The 26,284-nt window shown below is 40.6% G+C and overlaps 1 protein-coding gene across 1 annotated transcript in view; it reads right to left on the reverse strand.

Annotated features, from left to right (window-relative positions):
• Positions 1-26,284, reverse strand: part of PRKCI (protein kinase C, iota) — an 84,149-nt gene that overhangs the window by 52,469 nt on the left and 5,396 nt on the right. Inside the window, exon 2 of the mRNA XM_011994352.1 lies at positions 18,407-18,528. Coding sequence (XP_011849742.1) covers positions 18,407-18,528 — 122 coding nt within the window. The remainder of the gene's footprint in view (positions 1-18,406; positions 18,529-26,284) is intronic.

The raw sequence follows: 26,284 nt of genomic DNA on the forward strand, positions 1-26,284 counted from the left end.
AGATGGAGTCTTGCTCTGTCTCCCAGGCTGGAGTGCAGTGGCACAATCTCGGCTCACTACAAGCTCTGCCTCCCAGATTCATGCCATTCTCCTGCCTCAGCCTCCCGAGTAGCTGGGACTACAGGCGCCCACCACCACACCTGGCTAATTTTTTGAATTTTTAGTAGAGAGGGGGTTTTACCGTGTTAGCCAGGATGGTCTTGATCTCCTGACCTCGAGATCTGCCTGCCTCAGCCTCCCAACGTGCTGGGATTACAGGTGTGAGCCACCATGCCTGGCTCCTGAATAGACATTTTTTAAAAGGAGACATACAAATGGCAACAGATATATGAAAGGGTGTTCAACATCACTGATCATCAGGGAACTGCAAATCAAAACTACATCAAGATATCATCTCATTCCAGTTAAAATGGCTTTTACACAAAAGAGAGGCAATAACAAACGCTGGAAAGGATGTGCAGAAAAGGGAAACCTCACATGCTGTTGGTGGGAATGTACTTTAGTACAGTCACTACGGAGAACAGTACGGAGATTTCTCAGAAAAGTAAAAATAGAACTACCATATGATCCAGAAATCCCACTGCTAGATATACACCCAAAAGAAATCAGTATATTGAAGAGATATGTACACTCCCATGTTTATTGCAGCACTATTCACAATAACCATGAGTTGGAAGCAACTTAAGTGTCTAGCAATACAATGGGAGTACTATTCAGCCACAAAAAAGAATAAGATCCTGTCACTTGCAACAACATGGATGGAACTGGAAGACACTGTGTCAAGTGAAATAAGCCAGATACAGAAAAACAAACCTTACATGCTCTCACTCATTTGTGGAAGCTAATAATTAAAACAATTGAACTCGGCCGGGCTCAGTGGCTCACGCCTGTTAATCCCAGCACTTTTGGAGGCTGAGGCGGGTGGATAACGAGGTCAGGAGATCGAGACCGTCCTGGCTAACACAATGAAACCCTGTCTCTACTAAACATACAAAAAATTAGCTGGGTGTCATGGTGGGCACCTGTGGTCCCAGCTACTCGGGAGGCTGAGGCAGGAGAATGGCGTGGACCCAGGAGGCGAAGCTTGCAGTGAGCCGAGATTGTGCCACTGCACTCCAGCCTGGGCAACAGAGCGCGATTCTGTCTCAAGAAAAAAAAAAAAAAATTGAACTCATGGAGACAGAGAGTAGAATGATAGTTGCCAGAAGCTGGGAATGATAGTGGTGGAGAGTGGGTACAAAACTATAGTTACACAGAATGAGTAAGATCTAGTATTTGGTTCAAGACCAGCCTGGGCAACATAGTGAGACCTCCGTCTCTACAAAAATTTTTTTTAAATGGCCAGGAATAGTGGCTCAAGCCTGTAGTCCCAGTAGGCTGAGGCAGGAGGACTGCTTGAGCATGGAAGGTCAAGGCTGCAGTGAGCTGTGATCATGCTACTGTACTCCAGTCTGGGCAACAGAGTGAGACACTGTCTCAGAAAAAAAAAAAAAAAAGGTTAGAAAAAGTAAAAAAGAAAAAAAAAGATCTAGTACTTGACAGCACAACAGGGTAATTACAGTCAACAAAATTTATTGTATATTTAAAAATAACTAAGAGTGTAATTGGGATGTTTGTAACACAAAGAAATGATAAACGCTTGAGGTGATGAATATCCCATTTACCCAACGTGATTACGCACTGTATGCCTGCATCGAAATAGCTCATGTACCCCATAAACATATACACCTACTATGTATCCATTAAACTTAAAGTAAAAAATTAACAAAAAAAGTCTGCCCATTTAAAATTTGGCCAAGTATTTCCAACTGTCCCCCAAAAGTGTTATGACACATACATTCATTCGACCAACAGTGTACCTTTCCTAATTTCTTTCTTTCTTTTTTTTTTTTTTGAGACAGTCTCACTCTGTTGCCCAGGCTGGAGTACAGTGGCATGATCTCAGCTCACTGCAACCTCCACTCCCTGGTTCAAGCAATTCTCCTGCTCAGCTTCCTGAGTAGCTGGAACTACAGGCGGCCCGCCATCATGCCCAGTTAATTTTTGTATTTTTAGTAGAGACAGGGTTTCACCATGCTGGCCAGGCTGGTCTTGAACTCCTAACCTCAAGTGATCCGCCTGCTTTGGCCTCTGAAAGTGCTGGGATCACAGGTGTGAGCCATCACACCTAATTTCTTACAGATAATTACTATATTCTGCATTTTCCAATCCAATAGGTGAAAAGTGATGTCTCACTTTAGTATTTTAAAACTTCTTTAATTATTAGTGATTTTTGAGCCTGTTATTTATGAATTGGCTATTTATACCTTATTATGTAGATTTTTCATCTATTCTTGACATTTATTGTACAATAGAGATAGTAATCCTTTGTTGTAAATGTTGCAAATATTTCCTCTCAGTTGTTACTATTCTTGTATACAAAATTAGGAAAAGTCTTCTCTTTCCAAACTTCCTTTTTCAAAATTTTCCTTTTATTTTTGAGCATTTATTTTTCCTGATGAAATTTTTGTCAGACTTAAAATCCTGTTGGAAATTTGGGAGAAATATTTTCTTTACAGATTGATATGTAGGGAATTCACTTTGTATAATGTGGCTTTTTCCCAAACCATTCATTCAAGTTTCATTTTATGACACTCTATTTAGTTTTTTGTTTCTTTATGTAGTTTCTTCAAATTTCTCTCAGGTTTATTACTAGATTTTTTCAAAAACCAGTTTTTATGTTGTTACTGTAGATTAAATATTTTCTTTGAATATACTTTCTGATTGAATATTTTCAATCTGTAGGGAGGAAAGTTACTGGTTTTCATATGCTCATTTTATAAATGTCTTAGTATTGATATTTTAAGAGGCCAGATGAAAAAGAGTGAGGTCAACATGATTTAACCACATTACACAGATACACTATTTTTGATCAAAACTCAGTACACTGATAAATAATAAGTCTAAGTGTACGCAGAGAAATTGGAAAAATGGTGTAGCCACTCTGGAAAACTGGCAGTTCCTCGCAAGGTTAAACAGTTACCATATGAAATGAAAACATACTCACACAAAAAGTTGTAATCAAATGTTCATAGCAACATTACCCACAATAGCCAATTGTCCATCAATTGATGAATGGATAAATAAAATGTGTATATCCATACAATGGAATATTATCCAACCATAAAAGGAATTAGTAATGACACTGTATAGGAAACGTCTAGAATCAGTCTACCTATAGAAACAGATGGTGGATGAGTGGTTGCCTAGGTCTGGGGCCTGCAGAGAAAGGGATAGCGGGGAAACAAGTAGTGACTGCTAATAGATACGGGATTTTTTGTTTGTGGGGGGGTTGGTAATGAAAATGTTCTATAATTGATGGTGATAACAGCTGCACAGTTCTGCGATTATACTAAAAACCAATGAATTGTACACTTTACATTGGTGAATTATATCTTAGTAAAGTTTTTTTTAAAGAGTGTGGAGTCTAGCTTTTTTTTTTTTTTTTTTGTTTCACTCTGTCACCCAGGCTGGAGTGTGGTAGCACCACCTCAGCTCACTGCAACGTCCAGCTCCCAGGTTCAAGTGATTCTCCTGCCTCAGCCTCCCTAGTAGCTGGGATTACAGATGTGCACCACCACGTCGAGCTAATTTTTTTTTTTTTTTTTTTGTATTTTTTAGTAGAGACAGAGGCAAGGCTGGTCTCAAACTCCTGACCTCAGGCGATCCACCTGCCTCAGCCTCCCAAAGTGCTGGGATTATGGGCGTGAGCCACCACATCCGGCCAGAGTCTAGCATTTTTACAAAAGTAAGTTTGCCTACAAAGTAGCAGGAGCAAAGTTTACAAGTCTGTTTTATTTTTTCTCAAAGAAATAAAGTCAGTCATTAAAAAAAAGACTCCCTTTTTCAGTTATGTAAATTTCTCTCATTTTGCCACAAATATGAAAGTCAGTATCATCATTATTTCTTTTTTTTTTTCCTTTTTTTTTTTTTCCTGAGACAAAGTCTCACTCTGTTGCCTAGGTTGGAATGCAGTGGCATGATCTTGGTTCACTGTAGCCTTGACCTCCCAGGCTCAAGCAATCGTCCTATCTCAGCCTTCCAAGGTGGGAGCTGAACCCCACAGGCTCATGACACCATGCCTGGCTTCTTTTTCCCTTTCATTTTTTGTAGAAACAGGGTCTCCCTATGTTGACCAGGCTGGTCTTAAATTCCCAGGCTCAAGCAATCCTCTCGCCTTGGTCTCCAAAAGTGCGGGGATTACAGGCATGAGCCACCACGCCCAGCCAACACTTCATTTCTAATATTCCAGGTGAGAAAACTGAGTCTAGATTGTTTTTTAAATAAGATACACACACACACACACACGCGCGCGCGCGCTCTCTCTCTCTGTCATAAATGATACCAATGAGTGTTTTATAAGCATCTTGGCTTTTCAAAATCTAAACATTAAAACATTAAGTCCAGATTTCCCTAGACCCACTGGCTAATTTTGATGTCCCAGAAAGCAAAAAAGGATTGAACCAAATCCAATACATTGCAAACTGTGATTTCCATATTTCAAGTGACTTCTGCAGTTAGGATGATTTTACTGTAGTAGTCTATGAATGAAAAAAGCCAATTCTAACCATCTCACTTTTGCTGGACATCATCTTTTTATCAGGCCAGTATCTGCTTGCTCTTAGTTGAAATCTAAGCCAGATCAAGTACTTGTTTTCAAAATGTACCTAGAGATTACCACTTCTGAATAACCATAAGGAAGTATGAAAATAAGAGTTAGTTACTGACTCTACGTATGGTCAAATCCATTTTGTTTTTATTGGACTGAATGTCTTCAGTTCAAGCATTACCTGTTTTGGCCGACTGCTTAATGCCTGATAAAACTGAATGCATAAGTGTGAAGCAAAACATTCCAAGCAGTCATCATGAAACTAAAATGAGCAGAAAAGCTATTTCTCAAAGCCCACTCTATTACAAAAGTCCAAATTCACATCCTAGAGCAGGAATACACCCAGAATGAGACCTGTTCAGTGCAGTGAATTTCAAGGTAATGAAATCTGTATATTAAACCAGCAGGTTTTTTTTCTTGTTTTCCCCAACACATCTACTGTTTTTGTTTTTGTTGCTGCTGTTGTTTTTTACCTATAAAAACAAAAGCAAATTAGGGCATTAGACCTCAAAAAGTTAGGTAAATATTCACAATCCAATTATTTATATGAGACAACCTGACAGGATATAGAACATGAAACACACATGTAACTCTCGTTTTATTTAGTTATTTCAGTATATGCCTAAATTCAGTGCCCCACATTTCAAAGAACACAGCCTAATACCAAAGTTGGCAACCTCTGAGACAGTGTCACACATTCTTCTCCCAGACATCTGTGTTGGCCACAGACTCACAGACTCTCACTCTCTGTTCCCATCAGGACCGTCGTGCTGCCACCCTGCCTCTGGATATACAGTCAGAACACTAAACCATTTGCAAAAGTCACTGTACTCCCTTAAAGGGTTACACTGCTTAAAATACAGATTTGCAAAAATTTTCCAAGAATGCCATAGTTTTTAGGTGGTCATCCTTTCACTGTTAGGCCCAATAACAATAGTAGTGAATTTTTGGCTTGTTGCTTCCTTTTTCTGGGAGGTGTAAGTCAGTGTTTACAGAAATATATGCCATCCCATGAAGCTGCTCATCCTCAACTTTTTTTTTTTTTTTTGGAGACAGAGTTTTACTCTTGTTGCCCAGGCTCTGTCTCTTATACACATCTAGATGTGTATAAGAGACAGCACACCTACTTGGGAGACTGAGGTGGGAGGATTGCTTGAGCCTGGGAGGTCAAGGCTGCAGTGAGCCATGACTGTACCACTGTACTCCAGGCTGGGTGGCAAAGTGAGACTCTGTCTCCAAAAAAAAAAAAAAAAAAAAGTCTTAAAAGCAGCCAGAGAAGAGATGCTTCACATACAGAAAGGAAGTTGACAGTAGATTTTGCATTAGAAACAATGCAAGCTGTAAGACAGGGTACTGAGAGATAAAAAAAACTTCCAACCTGGAGTTATTTACCAATCACAATCATCTTTCAAAAACACAAAAACAAAGGTGACCAAGCATAGGTAAATTCATAGAAAGTTTAACACAGGTTACTAGGGACTGCAAAAGGAGGGATAAGGAGCTATTGTTTAATGGGTACAGTTTCTGATTGGGATGATGAAAAGTTCTGGAAATGGATGGACAGTGGTAATAGTTGTACAACACTGAATGTGCTTATGCCACTGAACTGTACACTTAAGAGTGGCTGAACTGGTAAATTTTCTTAGTTATATTTAATTACAATAAAAAAATTTTAAAGGGTACACTAGTTCCCTAACTACATTAACAGATCTCAAGACACCTGCTCGGCATGGTGGCTCACGCCTGTAATCCTAACTAACACTTTCGGAGAGCAAGGCGGGAGGATCACTTGAGCTTAGGAGTTTTGAGACCAGCCTGGGCAACACAGCAAGACTCTATCTCTACAAAAACTAAAATAAAAAATTTAGGCTGGGCCCAGTGGCTTACCCCTGTAATCCCAGCACTTTGGGAGGCCGAGGCGGGTGGTTCACTTGAGGTCAGGAGTTCGAGACCAGCCTGGCCAACATAGCAAAACCCCATTTCTACTAAAAGTACAAAAATTAGCTGGGCATGGTGGCAGGCGCCTGTAATCCCAGCTACTCGGGAGGCTGAGGCAAGAGAATCACTTGAACACCAGAGGCGGAAGTTGCAGTCAGCTGAGATCATGCCACTGCACTCCAGCCTGGGCAACAAGGGCGAGACTCTATCTCAAAAAGAAAAAAAAAAAAAGTCAGTTGGGCATGGTGGAGCACTCCTATAGTCCCAGCTACTCAGGAGGCTATGGCAGGCAGATTGCTTGAGCCTGGGAGGTAGGCTGCAGTGAACCATGATCACAGCACTGCATTCCAGCCTGGGGGACAAAGAAAGGATTTGTGTCAGAAAGAAAAAAAAAAAAAGACATAACATCCAGAGAAAAAAGAGACATTTCAGAATATGGGATACATAATGTCATTTATTAAAAAGCACAAAAACACTATGCTTGAGCCAGGAGTCATGGTGTGCATCTGTAGTTTCAGCTAGGAGAACTGCTTGAGCCCAGGAGTTGGAGGCCAACCGGAGCAACACAGTGAGATCCTGTCTCTCAAAACCAAAAACAAAAAAACCCACTACATTTTGTCATTTATATGTATGCAATAGTGACAGAAAGCAGATCAGTGATTGCCTACGGATGGAGAAGTGAGAGTGAGGAGAAAACAGTGTGGGGATCATAAGCGTACTCCATGTGAGCAGTGGTCTATGAGGGAGAGGAAGACAGGGCAACTGGAGATGGGATGCCAATGAGGAGGACAGACCTTCCCAGATACTGGAGCAGATGACAGCGTCTAAGGGCCCCAATACCTCCTCAAGACTCCCACAGCCTCTCTTGCCTCATAAATAAAAAACTGTTTCTCCACTCACAATGCTTCTGACACCAGATGTGTGAGTTTTCCACAAGCAGATCTTTGATTCTCTGTGGAGACCAATCGAGCGTCCTACAATTTAATTAAATTCTGATACTACCTGGAGTTAGCACAGACCCCATAGGTTTAGGGGCTCAGTCCCACAGACTGCCCCCCACTTCAGATGCTAATTGCAAGTAGTGGATCCTCAAATCAGCCACAAATCAGCCAAATTAGTCTGACTTGGCTACAAACTGGGCATTCCCATGTTGGGACTCAGTAACCAATACTTCTCAGACTTTCTCCCCCAACCACGCACCCCTACAACTGACCTCTCCCAAAGCCAGAATGACTTCTCTGAAGTTCCTTTATAGCCCAAAATCCAGACCCACCAAGGAGAACAACTGTTCTGTCTTCCCCTCCCAGTAAGACCAAGAATGTAATTACACAGATTACAGATCCTTTCACAAGATAATGTACAAGTTAATCTCCCTTCCCTGATCCATTCATTCTTCCTAGTAATCCCCACAACAAAATTTCTCTTTTCCCTTCTCCTATAACCTGTTTTATTTAATTAATTTATTTTTTAGGCTACTCAAGTGAAGCAATGGGAATGGAGAAGGAACAAAGAAATCTGTAACTGGCTGTGATCAATTAGCTGTAAACACCACTGCACCTGGACCAGCCATACAACCTGTTTTGCCAGGATATTACATATGCTTCCGAACCCCACTAGGGGGTGAGTAATCTCTGTGGTTCCCTCGTGTAATAAAATCTGTAATCTGTATGACTTTTCTCCAATTAATCTGACTCTTGTGAGTTGATTTTTTTCTTTTTTTTTTTTTTTTTGAGACAGTCTCGCTCTGTCGCCCAGGCTGGAGGGCAGTAGTGCGATCTCGGCTCACTGCAAGCTCTGCCTCCTGGGTTCATGCCATTCTCCTGCCTCAGCCTCCCCAGCAGCTGGGACTACAGGTGCCCGCCACCACGCCCAGCTAATGTTTTTGTATTTTTAGTAGAGACAGGGTTTCACCGTGTTAGCCAGGACGGTCTCGAGCTCCTGACCTTGTGATCCGCCCGCCTCGGCCTCCCAAAGTGCTGGGATTACAGGCGTGAGACACCGCACCCTGCCAGCAAGTTGATTTTTCAGCAAATCTTTGGAGAGCAATGGGGAAGCTTTTCCCTGGCCCCTACACCCACAACCTCCTCCTCATGTTAAACAATTTACTCCAAAAACACTTTATTATAAAGGATATTATAAAGGATACAAATGAAGAACCAGATGAAGAGGTACATGGGGCAAGGTACGGGGGGACGCAGAGCTTCCAAGTTGGTCTGGAGGTACCACCCTCCCAGGACCTTGATTTGTTCACCGAGCAGGAAGCTCTCTGAACCCCTACATTTTGGGTTCTTAAGGGGGTCCCATTACCTAAGCAAGACTGATTAAACCATTGGCCGCTGGTGATTAACTCCATCTCCTGGCCCCTCTGCCTTCCCCAGAAATAAGGGGGAGGTAGGCTGAAGGTCCCAACTCTCTAACCACATGGTTGATTCCTCTGGCAACCAGAAGCCATCCTCCAAGAGCCACCTCATTAGCATAAAATAAGGTTTGGTTGGCAGAGGCTTATCATAAATAACAAAAGATGCTCTTCTCACTTCTGTTACTCAGGATCTCATGGGAATCAACAGACCTTAATGAAAAATCTAACCTTCTACTTGAACAAGGGTTTTAGGCACTGTCAGGAAGCAGTGATGAATAGCAGATATATTTTTTCATTACATTATAGTATCACACCTCACCTCTGAATCCATCCCCACTCCACCACAGCCAAGGGTTTCTCCCAGGTGAACCCCAGTCTAATTCCTTTTCCTCCCAGGCCTCCAGACAGCCTGGTGTATAAAAGATGGCAGCCAGAATTTCCTGGGCATAAGGTCTGTCTGAAGAACAGAGCAGGGGCAGAGGGCAGAAATAAGAGAAGTAGTTGGGGACATCTCTAGTCAGCTATCTTCTAATTGGAAAACGGTACCCCTGGAGTGCAGGCAAACTTTTCAGGGACGAACAGGCATAGACAATTTTTAAAAGGAATCAATTTCCTGATCCTCAACTTCCATGTGAATTCCCTACTAAAAACCATCTGCTCAAGGATGTGCCTGGGATGAACTGCCCCATCTCATCTCCTTTTCCAAATCTTCTTTTCCCATTTTATAAAAGCAGCATATATACCTACCACATGATCCAGCTATTCTACTTCTGGGTATTGACTCAAGAAAAATGGAAATATATTTCCATACAAGGACTTATACATGACTGTTCACAGCACCTTTTTTAAAACAGCCAAAACCAGAAACAATCCCAATGATCTTCAACAGATTAATGAATTGTAGTACATCCACAGGACAGAATACTACTCAGCAATAAGAAGGAATGAACTACCGATACACACATCTAATACAAGTATCAACAATTACGCTAAGTAAAGAAGTCACACATCCCACCAAAAAGTACATGCTGTATAATTCTACCCATATAAAACTCTAAAAAATGCAAACTAATCTGTAGTAACAGAAAGCAGATTAGTAGTAGCCTGAGGACAAAAGAGCAGGAGTGAGGTGCTGCTAAGCGCAAGGAAATATTTGGGGATAACAGATACATTCTCTATCTTGCCTGTGTTGATGGGTTCCTAGGTATCAAAACTCATCCAACTGTAAAGTTTTAATATGTATAACTTATTATATGTCAATTATACCTCAATAAATTTATTTTTAAGTGAAATTAAAAACATGAATAATTTATAACCAGTAGAACTTCTCTATAAGAAATGTTCAAGAGGCCAGGCGCTCACTCCTGTAATCCCAGCACTTTGGGAGGCTGAGGCAGGCAGATCACCTGAGGTCAGGAGTTCAACACCAGCCTGTCCAATGTGGCAAAACCCCATCTCTACTGAAAATACAAAAATTAGCCGGGCATGGTGGCAGGTGTCTGTAATCCCAGCTACTCAGGATGTTGAGGCAGGAGAATTGCTTGAACCCCGGAGGTAGTGGATGCAGTGAGCCGAGATCACACCACTGCACCCCAGCCTGGGCGACAGAGCAAGGATCCATCTCAAAACAAAACAAAACAAAAACAAAAGAAATGTTAAAGGAAGTTCTTCAAACAAAAGTTACAAAACTAGATATGCTTGGAGGTACTTAGCTTTCCTTTTCTAATTGCTGTTAATTTTTTCTTGTCTTTTCTTTTTCTTTTGAGATGGGGTCTCACTCTGTGGCCCAGGCTAGAGTTCAGTGGTGCACTCTTGGCTCACTGCAGCCTCAACCTCCTGGGCTAAGCCACCCAAAGTAACTGGGATTAAAGGCTCATGCCACCACACTTAGCTAATCATCTTTACTATTTTTTGTAGACAGGTCTCGCGGTTGCCCAGGCTGGTCTGAACTCCTGGCTTCAAGTGATCCTCCAGCCTCGGCCTCCCAAAGTGCTGGAATTACAGGCATGAACCCTATGCCTGGCTGTTAAAATTAATTTTTCAGTTTTCAGGTTTGGAGTCATAATACTGCTATCTAAATAGGTGAAGTAGCATTGGCTACACATTCAGCCAAAGGAGTTGGCTGAATTCAACTCCTGGCTAAGACTAGCCTGGGCAACAATGTAACAAGACCCTGTTTCTACAAAAAAAAATTTTTTTTGAGATGGAGTTTTGTTCTTGTTGCCCAGGCTAGGTACAATGGCGTGATCTCAGCTTACTGCAACCTCCACCTCCCGGGTTCAGGCAATTCTCCTACCTTAGCCTCCCAAGTAGCTGGGATTACAGGCATGCACCACCACGCCCGGCTAATTTTGTACTTTTAGTAGAGATGGGGTTTCTCCATGTTGGCCCGACCTCAGGTGATCCTCCTGCCTCGGCCTCCCAAAGTGCTGGGATTACAGGTGTGAGCCACTGCACCCAGCCAAAATAATTTTTTAAAAGTAGCTAGGTGTGGTGGTACACACCTGTAGCTAAGAGGCTGAGATGGGAGGATCCCATAAGCCCATAGGTTTGAGGCTGCAGTGAGCTATAATCGCGTCAGTACACTCCAGCCTGGGCAACAGAGTGAGACTTTCTCTTTCTTTCTCTCTCTTTCTCTCTCTCTCTCTCTCTCTCAAAACAAAGGTGAACTACACTATAGCATCTGCATCATTCACAATAGCTAAGATATGCCCATCAATGGATAAACAGATACAATACATATGGCATATATACACAATGGAATACTACTCAGCCTCAAGCAGAAAATTCTGTCATATTCAACAACACAGATGAACCTAGAGGACATTATGCTAAGTGAAATAAGCATAAGCCAGGCATACAAAGGCAAATACCACATGATATGTGGAATCTAAAAAAGTTGAACTCATACACGTATAGAGTACTAGAGGCTGGAGGGAGTGGGTTAGATAGAGAAAGGAGAGGTGCCAGTTAAAAGGTACAAGGTTGTGGTTAGACAGGAGTAGTAAGTTCTGGTGATCTATTGCACAGTATGGTGACTACAATTCATAATAATGTATTGCGTATTTCAAAATAACAAAAAGAATGGATTTTAAATGTCCTCACCACAAAGAAATAAGCATTTGAGGTAACAGATGTGTTAATTACCCTGATTTTTCCATTCCACAACATATACATATATTGAAACATCACACTGTATCCCATCAACGTATATGATTATTATCTGTCAATTAAAAATTTTTTTAAAAACTGAAAACTCACCTTTGTTAAAAAAATAAAGTCACATTTGTCATTCCCTGTTCCACACTTTTGTTACACAAGAATTTATGAGCAAGAAGAGAGTGGCATGATGGTTACAAAATAACTACTCATTCTAAAATGTTTAGTTAGATTAAGCAAACCAGTTTTTCCACAGTAAAACAAATCACTAAGACTGGTTTTGAGTATAAGGGAAAAAGGCAGTTGTCTTAAATCTCTTTAAACAGATGAAGAAAGCTTAAGATCTTTACTTGCTCCAACATAAAATCCCAACAATTAAACGTTTGGCTTGAGGAACAGCACTTCTCATATGCCAAAGAAATCAAATGATTGGCCTGTCTTTGATCCTAGAGAATTTTTTTTCTCCAGATCAGACCGACATGCCCCAATGCCTACATGATTAAAACCAAAGGTGACAAAATTACAACTGAAAAATAATTGAAAGTAACTTAAAAATAATTACTGTTGGCTCTGTATGTCTAAAATTAAGAAAAGATTGGTATCAGAATTAAGCAAGGTAAGAAGGATCGCATGGGAATCAACAGACCTTAATGAAAAATTTAACCTTTTACTGGAACAAGACAAAGCCTACAGCTTCACAGCTTTCTCCAGAAAATTAGGAAACTTAATAGCTACTCAGTGAGAAAGAAGTATGAAATGCATTATAACAGGACTGTTTCATCAGAAAGTGAATTTACTATGTACATCTGTTAATTAAAATATGCTACTTTAAGAAAAAAAAAACAGAACAAACAGTAACTGCCAATGCTTAAGTCTCCAATAACTGAAGTAAAATTAAACCAGGAAAGGCTTGCTCCTAGACTTTTGTACAACTCACAAATACACACACACACACACACACACACACACAAATATATCTTTTTTTTGGAGACAGGGTCTTGCTTTGTTGCCTAGGATGGAGTGCAGTGGCACAACAATGGCTCACTGCAGCCTCGATCTCCCACACTCAAGCGATCCTTCCACCTTAGCTTTTTGAGTAGCTGAGACTATACATGCACACCATCATGCCCAGCTAATTAAAAAAAAATTTTTTTTGTAGCGACAGGGTCTCACTATCTCACTATGTTGCTCAGACTGGTCTCAAACTTCTGGGCTCACGGGATCCTTCTGCCTTGGCCTGCCAAAATGTTGGGATTATAAGCGTGAGCCACCGCACCCAGTCACAAATATTTTTTGAGCATAATATTATTTAGTACTGCTCTAGGCACGCAGCTCCAACGTGAACGAAACAGACAAGACCTCTTCTCTCATGGAGTTTACATTCTACCATACCAAAAAAAAACAAAAAACAAAAAAACCCACCAAAAACAGAAAAACAAGAGAAAAAAACACGGTAAGAAGATACAAAGTGAATGGAGGTAGGAAGGCTTCTTGGAGGACATGACAAGAAGTTAAAACCTGAATGATGAGAGACAGCGAGGTGACAATTTGGGAACAGAACTCTCCAGGCAAGGATAATACAAAGGTATTATAAAAATGTTTAATGGACTATCGCTAAACTAAGTACTTCTAATAAAAAGCACTGTCCAGTGATTCCTACATGCGCTGCAGTTTGAAAATCAGTGACTGAAAAACAACTCTAATCAGCAAATAAATGGTATGAAATGATCAGGACAGGATTAAAATGAGAATAATATTCGTTTATAAGAAGCATTTTATCGAATGCTAAGCATAAGTTGCACACTGTGCTAAATTATATATAGTCTCATTTTCTGGCTGAAGACATACTGTGAGACAGTCATGAAATTTATAAGTAACCATATTTAAACTATCTTTGTGATAGAGTAGGTCAAAAAGATAAAGATACTCAACCTTCCTCTTAATGCAAAATTTAAAATACCAGGTTAGCATTTCACTTACTGATTTTTAAAAATGTTAATGATTCATAATATCTAAGGTTGGTAAGGGCAAGAATGAAAAAATCCTCTCATTTCATGTAGTTGTGTGAAAAACAAGTTGAATTTTTTAAATGACAAAAATCATATTTGTGGTTTATAACATGATGTTTTGATATACATATGTTTTGACATAGTGGTTCACACCTGCAATCTCAGCACTTTGGAAGGCTGGGTCAGGAGGCTCACTTAAGGCCAGAGTTCAAGACTAGACTGGGCAACATAGTGAGAACCCAGCCTCTATATTAAAAAATCAATAAATAAGGCTGGGAGTGGTGGCTCATGCCTGTAATCCCAGCAATTTGGGAGGCCAAGGCAAGTGGATCACTTGAGCCCAGAAGTTCAAGACCAGCCTGGCCAACATGGTGAAACCTCATCTCTATTAAAAATACAAAAAGTAGGCAGGCATGGTGCCACATGCTTGTAATCCTGGCTACTCAGGAGGCTGAGGCACAAGAATTGCTTGAATCCAGGAGGAGGGGGTTGCAGTGAGAGGAGATCGAGCCACTGCACTCCAGCCTGGGCGACAGAGTGAGACTGTCACACAAAAAAAATCATTATATACTGTTTATGGTAGTGAAAAACTAGAAATAGTCCAAATGTCCATCAATAAGGGATTAATCAAGAAACATCTATAATATGTAATACTATGCAGTACTAAAAAAAAAAAAAAAAGTAATGATGCAAATTGAAATACACTGAAATGAAAAAATGTCCAGTGCACACTATAAAGGAAAACACTGAATAACAATTTGTGTGTGTGTGTACATATATATACACACACATATATATACACACATATATATACACACACATATACACACATATATACACACACACATATATATACATATATATACACATATATATATATATTTTTAAATGGAGTCTCACTCTGTCACCCAGACAGGAGTACAATGGCGCAGTCTCAGGTCACTGTAACTGCCATCTCCTAGGCTGAAGCGGTTCTCCTGCCTCACCCTCCCTAGTAGCTGGGATTACAGGCACCCGCCACGCTCAGCTAATTTTTGTATTTTCAGTACAGATGGGGTTTCACTATGTTGGTCAGGCTGGCCTCGAACTCCTGACCTCAGGTGATCCACCCGCCTCGGGCTCCCAAAACGCTGGAACTATAGGCATGAGCCACCATGCCCGGCCCCATATAATTTTTTTTGAAGGCCATGGAGGGCCAAGGTGGGTGGCACTGAGCCCCAAGCTCCCCATGTCCACCAAGACTGCAAAATATCAGCTGTATATCATTTGTCATGTTAATAAAACTGTTAATAAAGAATTTATAGAAACATACATGTTTGCAAATGCATAGAAAATATATAGAAGGATATATACTAAGCTATTCTTCTCTTACAATTGGAATTGGTGAGGGAGGAGAGAGAAAAAAAGGAAAAACAGGGGGCTTCTTTTTACATTTCATAATTTTTTGCACTACTTTTTTTCCCGAACAGTGAACATGAATTACTTCAGGAACACTGTTTTAAAAAATGAGAATGTGTTTGCACTTACCTATACCTTGGAGCCTCAATAATGACTTTCCAGAGCTCTTTGTATCAGGGAAGATAGAAATTATCCCAAATATTGAGCTAAATATTATAATGACATTCCTTAAAATGAAATTATATTTGTATAACAATTAACAGAAAACTATTGTACAAAAGTAGTCTATTTAGGGTATCTTCTCTTTTTTTTATATTTCCATAGGTTTTCAAGGAGCAGGTGGTGTTTGGTTACATGAGCAAGTTCTTTTAGTGGTGACTTCTGAGATTTGGGGGCACCTATCACCTGAGCAGTGTACACTGTACCCAATATGTAGGCCTTTATCCCTCACCCCCAACCCACCCTTCCTTTAGGGTACCTTTTAACTAGACTTCAACAACAGTCATGTAAAATAAAATTTAATGTGATCTGCAAAGCTCTTGGGGATCTAGTCTCACGCTTCTCAAACAAATTTCTGTATTCATACAGCTCACCCGTGGATCTTGTTAAACTGTAGGCCAATTCAGTAGTCTACAGCGGGACCTAAGAGTCCCCATTTCTAACAAGTCCAGTAGATCACACTTTGAGTAGCGAGGGTCTAGCCCAAACTCATACCTCATCACTTCGTACTTCAGATACAGTGAATGACAGATTTTCACTCATCATGTTCTTCACATTCCTGTGCCTTTCTATGTATTCTTCTTCAGCCTATATGGTTTTCTCCTCACCTCCTCTACCTCAAAAACTTTTACTCTGTTATAGGTTTAGGTCAAATACTGCAGATGTATTACAGATGTGTCTTCTTTTGTATTCCTCAAGGCCCCGATGCGTTTATGTTCCAGAATTTATCACATTTGTTACACATGTGTCCATCTCCCAATCAGACTACGGGTTTGAAGATAGGAAATGTCTGTCCTCAGCACACAGATATTTGCTTCTTTTTTGCTTTTCCTTTTTTTTTTTTTTTTTTTGAGACGGGGTCTTGAGTTGCTTGCTTTGTTGCTAGAGTGCAGTGGCACAATCAGGGCCCATCTTCAGCCCTGACCTTCTAGGCTTGAGCAATCTTACTACCTCAGCCTCCCACGTAGCTGGGACCACAGGTGCCCGCTACCATACCCAGCTAAGTTTTAAAAACATTTTGTAGAGACAGGGTCTCACAATGTTGCCCAGGCTCTTCTCGAACTCCTGGCCTCAAGCAATCTTCCCACCTCAGCCTCTAAAATGCTGGGATTACAGGCGTAAGCCTACATATATGATAAATGTTTTCTGAGTACAAGTCACTGAGGTATCAGGTTTCTGCCGCTACTTTGAAATAATGATTGTCAAAATCACTTTCATTCCATAAATTTTCTTTAAGGTAATATTCAGCTTAAAAACACGTAATCTCTTAAAATGTAAGACAACACATATTCAAAATTAAAGTGAAGCTGGGGGGCGGGTGTGGTGGCCCAGACCTGTAATCCCAGCACTTTGGGAGGCCTAGGTGGGCAGATCACTTGAGGCCAGGAGTTCAAGACCAGCCTGGGCAACACTGCAAAACCCCATCTCTACTACATATACGAAAATTATCTGGGTGTGGTAGTACACCCCTGTATCCCAGCTACTAGGGAAGCTGAGGCACAAGAATTGCTTGAAGTTGGGAGGCGGAGGTTGCAGTGAGCTGATATCCTGCCACTACACTCTAGCCTGGGCGACAGAGCCAGACTCTGTCTCAAAAAAAAAAAAAAAATTAAATTAAAAAAATAAAGTGAAGTTGAATGCAGTGGCTCATGCTTGTAATCCCAGTACTTTGGGAGGTCACAGTGGGAAGATCACTTGAGGCCAGGAGCTGGAGACCAGCCTGGACAACTTAGCAAGACCCTGTCTTTAAAAATTAAAAAAAAAGGTTGGACACGGTGGCTCACACCTGTAATCCCAGCACTTTGGGAGGCTGAGGTGGGTGGACCATGAGGTCAGGAGATCGAGACCATCCTGGCTAACACGGTGAAACCCCGTCTCTACTAAAAATACAAAAAATTAGCAGGGCATGGTGGCGGGCACCTGTAGTCCCAGCTACTTTGGAGGCTGAGGCAGGAGAATGGCGTGAATCCGGGAGGCAGAGTTGGCAGTAAGCCGAGATCGCGCCACTGCACTCCAGCCTGCGTGACACAGCGAGACTTCGTCTCTAAATAAATAAATAAATAAATAAACAAAAATTTAATTCAAATGAAAAACAAAATTAAAGTAAAATATCACACTATTTGATGAGATGCTTACCTCATGCTTAAAAAAGTCAAGTTAGGCTGGGCAAGGTGGCTCATGCCTGTAATCCTAGCACTTTGGGAGGCCGAGGTGGGCAGATCATGAGGTCAGGAGTTTGAGACCAGCCCGGCCAACATAGTGAAACGCCCGTCTCTACTAAAAATACAAAAATTAGCCAGGCATGGTGGTGCACGCTTGTAGTCCCAGCTACTCGGAGGGCTGAGGCAGGAGAATTGCTTGAACCTGGGAGGCAGAGGTTGCAGTGAGCTGAGATTAGGCCACTGCACTCCAGCCTGGGCAACAGAGAGAGACTCTGTCTCAAAAAAAAAAAAAAGTCAAGTTAATTTCACATCATTTTGGTATAAAAGGGGCAAAACAAAGATTGTACTCTTTAGTATTCTTTTAAATACTTTAAGAAAAAATAAGAATGACATCAAATTTCTAATAGTCTTTCCTCTTAAACTTTTTAGGACTCTTATTATATTTTTAGAACAAATGATAGAATAAGATCTTAAATAAAATGCTTACACAGGCAGCCCTGCCTTTACCACTCACCTTCTTCATCTATCCATTTCATGGTGAAGAGCTGTTCGTTGTCAAAAGAACACATGTCTCGAACCTCATTGCAAAGGCCCTCAAAGGAGATGGAAGGTTCAAAATGTGTTATCATGATATCCCTGAAAAAGAAAAGGAGTTTTAAGTTTGAAAATGATTAAAAATAATGATGTTCTACATATTATTGAATGCTTGACAATTTGATGAACTTCAGTCATTTTGTGTGTGCATCAACATGCACTGCTTCCAGGAAATGATTTCATTAAAGTAAAAATTAAAATATCAAGCTGGGCATGGTGGCTCATGCACTTTGGGAGGCTGAGCTGGGCAGATCACTTTAGCCCAGGAGCTCAAGACCAGCCTGGGCAACATGGTGAAACCCTGTCTCTACTAAAAATACAAAAAAAAATTAGCAAGAGGCTGAGGTGGAAGGATCCTTTCTCAGGCTGGGACCATGGGAGGCAGAGGTTACAGTGAGCCGAGATCACACCACTGCACTCCAGCCTGGGCAACACAGGAGACTGTCTCAAAAAATAAAAATAAAAACAAAAAAATCAAATACATATATATACACTTGAATAATTATACTGTTTTAAATAGTTTTTAAAAATAAAAATAGAAAATAGTTTATTTTAATGACAAAAGAGAATTGCTTGCTTTAAAGCAATCTTTCTTTCAAAGAACCCTCAAGGTTACTAGTGTGAGGGCATAGGGTTAAAGAATGTATTCTGGAATTAAATTAGAAGAAGAAAATTTCTATAGAATTTCTCTGTCAAAGAATAAGTGTAAAATTATCTTTCTTGAATAAGTGGGAAAAAAATTAGTTACACTGGATATCATGAAAATATAACTTCCTTATCAAAGTCCACATTTAAAATTAACACATAGGTAAACATTTGTAAACAGCAAGGCTTTTACATAAATTTTACTTTTCAAAAGCTAAAAAACACTTATCAGAACATACAAATACTTTTAAAACATCTGTGTAATACTTGAAAGTGTAAGTATAAGGCCGGGCGCAGTGGCTCATGCTTGTAACCCCAACATTTTGGGAGGCCAAGACGGGTAGATCACCTGAGGTTGGGAGTTCGAGACCAGTCTGACTAACGTGGAGAAACCCCGTCTCTACTAAAAATACAAAATTAGCCAGGTGTAGTGGTGCATGCCCGTAATCCCAGCTACTCAGAAGGCTGAGGCAGGAGAATCGCTTGAACCCGGGAGGCGGAGATTGCAGTGAACCAATTGAACCATTGCACTCCAGCCTGGGCAATAAGAGCGAAATTCCATCTCAAAAAAAAAAAAAAAAAATGTGTAAGTATAGGCCAGGTGCTATACTTTGTACTTTGGGAGGCTGAGGCGGGCGGATCACTTGAGGTCAGGAGTTCAAGACCAGCCTGGCAAACATGGTGAAACACATCTCTACTAAAAATACAAAAATTAGCCAGGCTTGGTGGTGGGTGCCTATAATCCCAGCTACCTGGGAGCCTGAGGCAGGATAATCTCTTGAACCCAGGAGGCAGAGGTTGCAGTGAGCCGTGATCATGTCACTGCACTCCAGCCTGGGTGAGAAAGTGAGACTCTGTTTCAAAGAAAAAAAAAGTTCAAGTATAGACACCCATCAGAGACTCAATGAAGGAGTTATGCTTTATCAACTACCACTCCTTAAGTTCCAGGAACTAAAACATTCAAGGGAGTTTTATATAAACACTTCTCTCAGTAATTGCGAAACCACTATGTTCATAACATTCCACAATCACCAGATCCTTGTTACAGTACCAAAGCTAAAAATGAGCTGCAAAATAGATATTACATTCTAAAGGTATAAAACAAATTATGCATGCATGATGTTTTTTTCTAGTTTAACTTCAGCATTAGCACAAATTATTTTACCACTGATCTTCAACAGAATATAGTCTCCTATATCACAAAGATTCCCAAAATGGTGAATTTAGACATGGTTTTAGCTGAATTTTTTTAAGCATTTTTAATTTTGCTATTGAGTTTCAGAAGACAAACTGCTTTCAATGTGCCTATATTCTAAAATATAGAATCTATTATAAAGTTTTTCCTTAGGACTAATTGCTTTTAAAAAATAAACCCCCAAAAGAATCAAATTCAGTCCTTCTGCTACCTCACTGTAAGTTTTTCTCCTAAATTAGACTATTCAGAAAAAATACTTTTATTTGCAATAACCATTATAATAATTGGTTTAGGCAAGATTATCCATGAATGGTAAGACCATTGGGCAAAATGTTTTGGGGGACTAGAGTATTCATATAATCTCAAAGAATCACCTCCCAAATTATTAACTACAAAAAAGTCATAAAGCAATTTCCACCTTTTAATAATCAAAAAGATAGTGAACTCAAAAATAACAATTATGAAATACGAATTTGACAATAAAGTAAAAAAGCAATGTTATAAAGCTTTGTCAATGTAATAAGGGGAAAAGAGAAATCTCTTTGAAGTTCAAGGTCCAGTTTTGGCTCAGCAAGGTGGCTTGCGCCTGTAATCCCACCTACTCAGGATGCCGAGGTGGGAGGATCGCCTTAGGAGTTCAAGGCCAGCCTGAGTGACAGAACAAGACCCTGTCTCTAAAAAAAATTTTTTTTAATCAGCCAGGCATAGTGTATTCCCAGCTACTCACAAAGATCATTTGAGCCCAGGAGTTCAAGGCTGCAGTGAGCCACTGGATTGAGTTTGGATGATTGAGCCACTGGACTTCAGTTTGGGCGACAGAGTAAGACTCTGTCTCTTAAAAAAAAAAACACACTCAGCTTTGTATTGTGGGTTACTAAGTCTCAATGTTATCATCTGAAAAATGGAGATAATCACATCTGCCTCTGAGTATTATCATGAAGACTAAATAAAAATAAGTGCAGCTTGAGTCTGGGAGGTTGAGGCTGCGGTGAACTGTGACTATGTCACTGCACTCTAGCCTGGGTGATGGAGGAAGACACTGACTCAAAAAATGAAAATAAATGAGTGCAGCCAGGCAAAGTGGCTCATGCCATAATCCCAGCACTTTGAAAAGTCAGTGTGGGAGGACTGCTTGGGTACAGGAGTTCAAGACCTGTCTGGGCAACATAGGCAGACCTTGTCTCTACAAAAAAATTAAAAATGAGCCAGACATAGTGGTGCGTGCCTACAGTCCCAACTACTTGGGAGGCTAAGGTAGGAGGATTGCTTGAGCCTGGGCAGTTAAGGCTGCAGTGAGCCGTGATTATACCACTGTACTCAGTCTGGGTGACAGAGTAGGAATGTGCCTCAAAAAAAAAAAAGTGCCAAATACTTATCACAGTTCTTTTTCTTTTGTTCCATTTTTTTTGGCTGAGGTTTTTTCTTTTTTTTGAGACGGAGTCTCGCTCTGTCACCCAGGTTGAAGTGCAGTGGCACAATTACAGGCGTGAGTCACTGCACTCGGTCTCAGTAACATTTCTGAATAACACTAACTTTAATTCTTTAAAAGTTTTTTTCTTTAATTGACAGAAATTTTTCTATTATATTTCACTAAGATAAGAGATTATTGCTACAATTCAATACCGTCTAGAAAATCCTAGCCAATGATTAAAAATAAAAAAGGCAGCCGGGCGCGGTGGCTCATGCCTGTAATCCCAGCACTTTGGGAGGCTGAGGTGGGCGGATCACGAGGTCAGGAGATAGAGACCATCCTGGCTAACACGGTGAAACCCCGTCTCTACTAAAATACAAAAAAAATTAGCCGGGCGTGGTGGCGGGCGCCTGTAGTCCCAGCTACTCGGGAGGCTGAGGCAGGAGAATGGCGTGAACCCAGGAGGCCGAACTTGCAGTGAGCCGAGATCGCGCCACTACACCCTAGCCTGGGGGACAGTGAGACTCCGTCTCAAAAAAAAATAAAAAATAAAATAAATTTAAAAAATTTAAAAAATTTAAAAAATTAAAAAGGCTGGGTGCAGTGGCTCACACCTGTAATCCTAGCACTTTGGGAGGCCAAGGTGGGTGGATAACCTGAGGTCAGGAGATCAAGACCAGCCTGGCCAACATGGCGAAATCCCATCTCTATTAAAACTACAAAAATTAGCCAGGCATGGTGGTGCGTGCCTGTAATCCCAGCTACTCAGGAGGCTGAGGCAGGAGAATCACTTGAACTTGGGAGCTGGAGGTTGCAGTGAGCCGAGATCACACCACTACACTCCAGGCTGGGTGACAGAGACTCTGTCTCAGAAAACATAAAATAAATAAATAAATAAATAAGATATAGAAAAGAAGAGGCAAAACTGCTACTTGCAGATGACATTATCTACCTTAAAAATTCTAAGACAGGTAAATTATTAGTAAGGTGGAAAGTTTAATTTAAACATACAAAAAGAAAACAGTATATAATAGGTCTATGAGAAGACCCCATTAACAAAAGCACATAATTATAAAATATAGGAACAGGCCGGGCACAGTGGCTCAGGCCTGTAATCTCAGCACTTTCAGAGGCCAAGGCAGATGGATCACCTGAGGTAAGGAGTTCCAGACCAGCCTGGCCAACATGGTGAAACCCTGTCTTCACTAAAAATACAAAAATGAGCCAGGCATGATGGTGCCTTGCCTGTAATCCCAGCTACTCAAGAGACTGAGGCTGGAGAATCGCTTGAACCCGGGAGGCAGAGGTTGCAGTAAGCCAAGATCACGCCACTGTACTCCAGCCTGGATGACAGAGCAAGACTCCATCTCAAAAAAAAAAAAAAAAAAAAAATTAAGTAATGAATCAAGCCATTCCATAACATATATCAAAGTTAACTATAATACTACAATAATTAAACCAATAGTGGTATGTGCAAAAATAGATCTCTCCCCTAAAATCAATGAAAGTACCTATGCACATTGTGAGAAATTTAGTATATAACAGAGTTACCATTTCAAATCAGTGATAAAAGGACAATCTGTCCAATAATGGTATTAGAATAAATTTTGAAAAATAAAAAGTTGTGTCAGTACCTTATAAATGACTAAACCCCAAAATACCAGATTCACTGAAAAGATAATCACTTTGAAAGTTTCATAATAGGTCAGGCACAGTGGCTCACACCTACAATCCCAGCACTTAGAGAGGCCAAGGTGGGTGAGTCACTTGAGGTCACGAGTTTGGGACCAGCCTGGCCAACATGGCAAAACCCTGTCTCTACTAAAAACACAAAAATTAGCCAGGCATGGTGGCACATGCCTGTAATCCCAGCTACTTGGGAGGCTGAGGCAGGAGAATCACTTGAACCCAGGAGGCAGAGGCTGCAGTGAGCCTGGATCATGCCACTGCACTCCAGCTTGGGCGACAGAGCAAGACACTGTCTCAAAAAACAAACAAAAATTAGCTGGGTGTTGTGGCGTGGGTGTTGTGGCGTGCACCTATAATCCTAGCTACTTAGGAGGCTGAGGCAGGAGGATTGTTAGAACCCAAGAGGCAAAGGTTGCAGTAAGACGAGATCACACCACTGGGTTCCACCCTGGGAAACAAAGCGAGACTCCGTCTCAAAAAAAAAAAAAAAAAGTTGCATAATAGAAGAAAAATAGAATATTTTTAAATGAAAAACACATCTATCTAAGACAGCAAGTCCAGAAACTATCAAGGAAATTCTTAAAAAGGGCAGATTTGATTAAATAAAAACAAAAAACTCCAGACTAGCAACAGATTGGGGAAATGCTGGCAAATTTAACAAAATGTCAATGTCCTGTCAACAAATTAATAAGAAAAACAATACAACAGCAAATGGGTAAAATAGGAATAAACAATCCAGAAGAAATATAAATTATCATTAATATATAAAAGATACTTGTAAAAATAAGTTACCATTTTTTTGCCAATCCGACAGTCAAAAATTTAAAAGACAGATAACATGCAATGGGAATATAAGGAAGAAGTTTCACTAGTCCTGTTGTTAAGAATGTAAATTAAGCTCGTTTGGGAAACAATATCAAATTTTGAGATAGGCATATCTTTCACTATATTTGCAAGAGTATATATTAAATATAAGGAGATTCCTTCAACATTATTTGAAATAGTGAGTTGATGAAGACAACTTTAAATGTTCATCAACCCGAAAAAAGATTAAACATATTATGGTGGCTGGGTGCAACGGCTCATGCCTGTAATTCCTACACCCTGAGAGGCCGAGGCAGGAGAATCACTTGAGCACAGGAGTTGGAGACCAGCCCTGTCTCTACAAAATACAAAAAAAAAATTAGCTGAGCCTAGTGGTATGCACCGTAATCCCAGCTACTCAGGAGGCTAAGGTGGGAGGACAGGGTGGTTGAGGCTGCAAAGGACCTAGATCATGCCACTGCACTCCAGCGTAGGCAACAGAATCAGACTCTCTTAAAACAACAACAACAACAACAATTGTAGAACACTATATTACCAACTTTAAAGAGGTCTGTCTATCCTGGCATGGAAAGATGACCATGATTTTTTAAATCAAGTTGCAGATGCATGTGTGGAAATATGAACTCATTTATTGGAAAAATGAAAGGGTATGTCTATGTGTGTGTATGCACATATATATCTATACTTATAAATATACCGATATGATATAGAATATCCCAAACTGTTAACGATGGCTACCTCTAGAAAGTGGGAGCGAGACAGCCATAAAAAAGAATGAAATCACGTCTTCTAGACCAGCATGGATGGAATTGAAGGCCATTATCCCTAGTGAAAAAAATCAGAAACAGAAAGCCGGATACAACATAATCTCTTATAAGCAAGAGCTAAACAAAAGACACACATGGACATAAAGAGGGAATAACAGACATTGGAGACTACAAAAGGTGAGAGGGGGATGAGGGTTGAAAAATACCTATCGGGTACAGGTAATTTTCTAGGTTTTACTGTTTACTGTTCAGGTGATGGGTACACTAAGTGACCAGACTTCACCGCTACATGATATAAGCATGTAAGAAAGAAAGAAATTTGCACTTGTACCCTTTAAATATATAAAAATGAACTAATAAAATAAAATAAGGTGGGAGTGAGAGACTACAGGGGAACTTTATGTGTGTGTGTGTATATATAAAAATTTTTTTTTTGAGACAGGGTCTTACTCTGTTGCCCAGGCTGGAGTGCAGTAGTGCAATCACAGCTCACTGCAGCCTTGACTTCCTGGCCTCAGGTGATTCTCCCACCTCACCCTCCGAGTAGCTAGGATAATTTTTTTGTAGAGATAGGGTTTCACCCCATTCAGCCCAGGCTGGTCTCCAACTCCTGCGCTCAAGTGATTCACCTACCATGACCTCCCAAAATGTTGGGATTACAGGCATGAACCACCACACCCAGCCTCTTTCTGTATTTCTGTATTTTTAATATTTAGTTTTAGTGCCTTGCCTTTGTGATCTGTATTTGGCCACTGGTGTCATTTTTGTTTCTATTATCATTCTCAGTCACATTCCTACATAGGTTAGCTGTCAAGCACAATGCTTGCAACATAGAGCAGACAGACAATAAATAATTGTTCCATTCTTTCTGACATTTCCTCCTGAATACCTCATAAGCACCTAGAACTCAAAATTCAGGGAACTGTTTCAGCCAATAAATTAACTTCTCCCACAAATCTCTTCCACATTCCCCAGTCTCTCTTAAACAAGAAACCTATGATTGCCCAACTCCCGTCACCCTCATAAGACTACCTTTAATTCTACTGATACTACCCCTTAAAATTTCCACTGAATCCATATACTTTTTTCTCTCTCCTTAAAATTTCTCACCTGGGCCGGGTGCGGTGGCTCAAGCCTGTAATCCCAGCACTTTGGGAGGCCGAGACGGACGGATCACGAGGTCAGGAGATCGAGACCATCCTGGCTAACACGGTGAAACCCCGTCTCTACTAAAAAATACAAAAAACTAGCTGGGCGAGGTGGTGG

The sequence above is a fragment of the Mandrillus leucophaeus genome, unplaced genomic scaffold (genome assembly GCF_000951045.1).
Source record: "Mandrillus leucophaeus isolate KB7577 unplaced genomic scaffold, Mleu.le_1.0 Scaffold452, whole genome shotgun sequence".
Taxonomy (NCBI): Eukaryota; Metazoa; Chordata; class Mammalia; order Primates; family Cercopithecidae; genus Mandrillus; species Mandrillus leucophaeus.